This window comes from Rhagoletis zephyria, unplaced genomic scaffold (assembly GCF_001687245.7).
Source record: "Rhagoletis zephyria isolate East Lansing unplaced genomic scaffold, Rhagoletis_zephyria_1.1 Rzeph_scaffold_32677, whole genome shotgun sequence".
NCBI classification, from domain to species: domain Eukaryota; kingdom Metazoa; phylum Arthropoda; class Insecta; order Diptera; family Tephritidae; genus Rhagoletis; species Rhagoletis zephyria.
Window position 1 is genome coordinate 684 of NW_016189732.1, and position 3200 is coordinate 3883.

At 37.9% G+C, this 3200-nt stretch overlaps 1 protein-coding gene across 1 annotated transcript; it reads left to right on the top strand.

Annotated features, from left to right (window-relative positions):
• Nucleotides 1-206: 206 nt before the first annotated feature.
• ari-2 (E3 ubiquitin-protein ligase ari-2) lies at nucleotides 207-3194 on the top strand (the record flags this gene model as incomplete). The annotated part of the gene is made up of 2 exons (XM_017605181.1): nucleotides 207-1558; nucleotides 2220-3194. Coding segments are annotated over 2 exons (1499 nt in total), but the record flags the coding sequence as incomplete, so codon positions are not given.
• Between the last annotated feature and the right edge of the window lie 6 nt (nucleotides 3195-3200).

Consider the following 3200-nt stretch of genomic DNA (forward strand, 5'->3'; position numbering starts at 1 on the left):
TGCCCTGCAAATTAGATGGTTGTTTAAAACGACAATATGATGAAATGCGTGAGCTAGACAAGGACGAGAAGGCAAAAACATGCCTATTCGCAGGGTTGAGTGCAACATCCAACACATTTTGCACCGGGGAAGGGTCACTTTTTTGGAAGAAACGAACTCGCCATAATACAATAAAACTAAAACCCGTTCCGTATTTTAATTTGTAGGTGAAGACTCAGATGTAGAGCGCTTAGATCCGAAGAAAACTGATCCCGAATACTTTGAATTTGAATGCCTCACGGTGGAGGAAGTGGAAAAATTGCTAAATGAATCAGTAGAAAAGCTTAACACGATCCTACACATTACTCCGTCACTAGCGAAAGTGCTGCTGCTTGAACACGAATGGGACAATCAAGTTGTGGTTGATAAATATCGAGAAGATGCCAATGCTCTGCTTATAACTGCTCGTATTAAACCGCCTAATCCAACGCTTAGTCTACCTGACCCAACAGCACCATCCACCAGCAAAGATGCAATCGCCTACAGTAATAATAGTGGTATTGGCGACCAGCCACGCAGCTCATTGATTCCAGTAGGTGTATATAACGCATCGACGCCTGGTGGTGGTCCCACGTCGTATCGCAGTCAAATGTGCCCAGTATGTGCCAGTTCACAACTGGGTGACAAATTCTTTAGCCTTGCTTGTAGTCATGCTTTCTGCAAAGACTGTTGGTCAATGTTTTTTGATACTCAAATCTTCCAAGGAATTTCCACACAAATCGGCTGCATGGCTCCAATGTGTAATGTGCGTGTTCCTGAAGATTTGGTGTTAACCCTAGTGACACGCCCCGTAATGCGCGACAAGTACCAACAGTTCGCCTTTAAGGACTATGTTAAGTCCCATCCCCAGTTGCGTTTCTGTCCCGGACCAAATTGCCAAATTATAGTACGTTCACCGGAAATCTGTGCAAAGCGCGTCATATGCACTTCTTGCCATACGTCATTTTGTTTCAGGTGTGGTATGGACTACCACGCGCCCACTGACTGTTTAGTCATCAAAAAATGGCTAACGAAATGTGCCGACGATAGTGAAACAGCCAATTACATTAGCGCTAACACAAAAGACTGCCCAAAATGCCACATCTGTATTGAAAAAAATGGAGGCTGTAATCATATGCAATGCTTTAACTGCAAGCATGACTTTTGCTGGATGTGTCTAGGTGATTGGAAGACGCATGGATCCGAATACTATGAGTGTTCTCGCTATAAGGATAATCCGAACATTGCCAACGAATCGGTGCATGTACAAGCTCGGGAAGCTCTGAAAAAGTATTTGCACTACTATGAACGCTGGGAGAACCACTCGAAATCGTTACAATTGGAACAACAAACCATTGATCGACTGCGTGAGCGAATCAACGAGAAAGTAATGAAAGGACGGGGTACATGGATCGATTGGCAGTATTTGTTCAACGCTGCAGCCTTGTTAGCGAAATGTCGGTATACGCTGCAGTATACATATCCATATGCATACTTTATGGAAAGCGGTTCACGAAAGGATCTTTTCGAGTATCAGCAAGTGAGTAGATTCTCATTAGTTTTTGATTCTAAGTATTATTTCATAAAAGTACAACTAGTCCAATGTTAATGCAAATTTTAATAGTGCACAAGGGTTGCTCCATTAAAAAGTTTCATAATTTCTCCTAGTTCTTTCAGAGCTCAGAACATTTGTGTTATTTATGGAGAGCATAAGTGTCTTGCAGCGTTATGCATGAATATACTAAACGCATCACATGGCTGATCCACAAACCAAAACCAACTTTGATAAAAAAAAAATTTGCTTTCTTAAAGGTTACTCGTAACTCTGTATGCATTTTTAATGCCGCTATACGAGAGGTAGGCGTGGTTTTAAACTGCTTTCGCCCATTTCCAATACCAAATTACCTTAAACCAAGGGTTGTGGACACGTCGATTTTCATTGATCTACATATCATAAATTTTACACGAGTTATCGTATAGACTTTCAAACGAACGAATAAACATCTCTCAATCGATTTCCTTTTTCTCTTTTGGGAAATCAAAGTTCTCATTGGGGTTAAGGGCATCATTTGGCATAAAAACAAAGTGGAATGGTTTCAGTGGTCACACAGTTTTTAGTCTTATTTTTGGTTCAATAAAAAAATTAATACAATAATTATGTCAATTTATTTAATTCATGCATGTACTTAATTTATTTTAAGGCACAACTTGAGGCGGAAATTGAAAATCTTTCATGGAAGATCGAACGTGCAGAAACAACTGATTTAGGTGACTTGGAAAATCAAATGGATATTGCTGAAAAGCGTCGAACCACGCTGCTCAAAGACTTCTTCCCAATCGATGTTTGAGTGCCAAATAAATGACTGCGGCAAAAGAGAGGAACTATTTTTCATTTAAGTCTACAGTCATTAATCCATAGTCGATAGTGGGTGGAACTAACTGGCTGCTAAAACGAATGGATAAACTGCAATATAAACGCAATGCGCTAAACATATTATAACTTGTTTAATACACACACACCTACATAGAAGTACATATATAAGCATATAGTTATTGAGAGCATAAAGCTTACCTACTATATAGCAAGATATATTACAAAATTTAAATGTAAAAACATTTGCATACATACCTACATATGTACATATGTACATACATAATGATTTTGGGAAATAAGCATTGAAAGAGGTGAGATTTGTTAAATATGAACGTAATTCATGACAAAAGCACTTTCTAAGCGCATTTACGTTACAACTAAGTGATAGGTTTTAAAATATTTGCGATTAGTAGGACAATTTTTAACCTATGACTTAGGACAAAAATGTTTATTATAAAAACGGCAATGTAAACTTAACAAATGTAGACCTGTTAGCTAAGAATTAGCTTATCAAATTATGAATTTAACAAAACAAAAATATAAGAAGTCAATAATCGAACCCAGGATGCCGATTCAATTATAGACTAACTAGAGAGAATTCAAACGCACCTTTGTAGGTTCAACGAAACAATATATGTAACTACTATATATTGTGAAGGAATTGCAGTTTCGGGTGGATTTGCAAAATAATTACACTTACATGACGTGTTATAAAACTTTTCATGTTATTGAGGAGTGACTCGCAGTTTTCATCAGATTTTAGACGCATAATTCTATCTCAGAAATTGTCTATCCATATAAAAAAAAA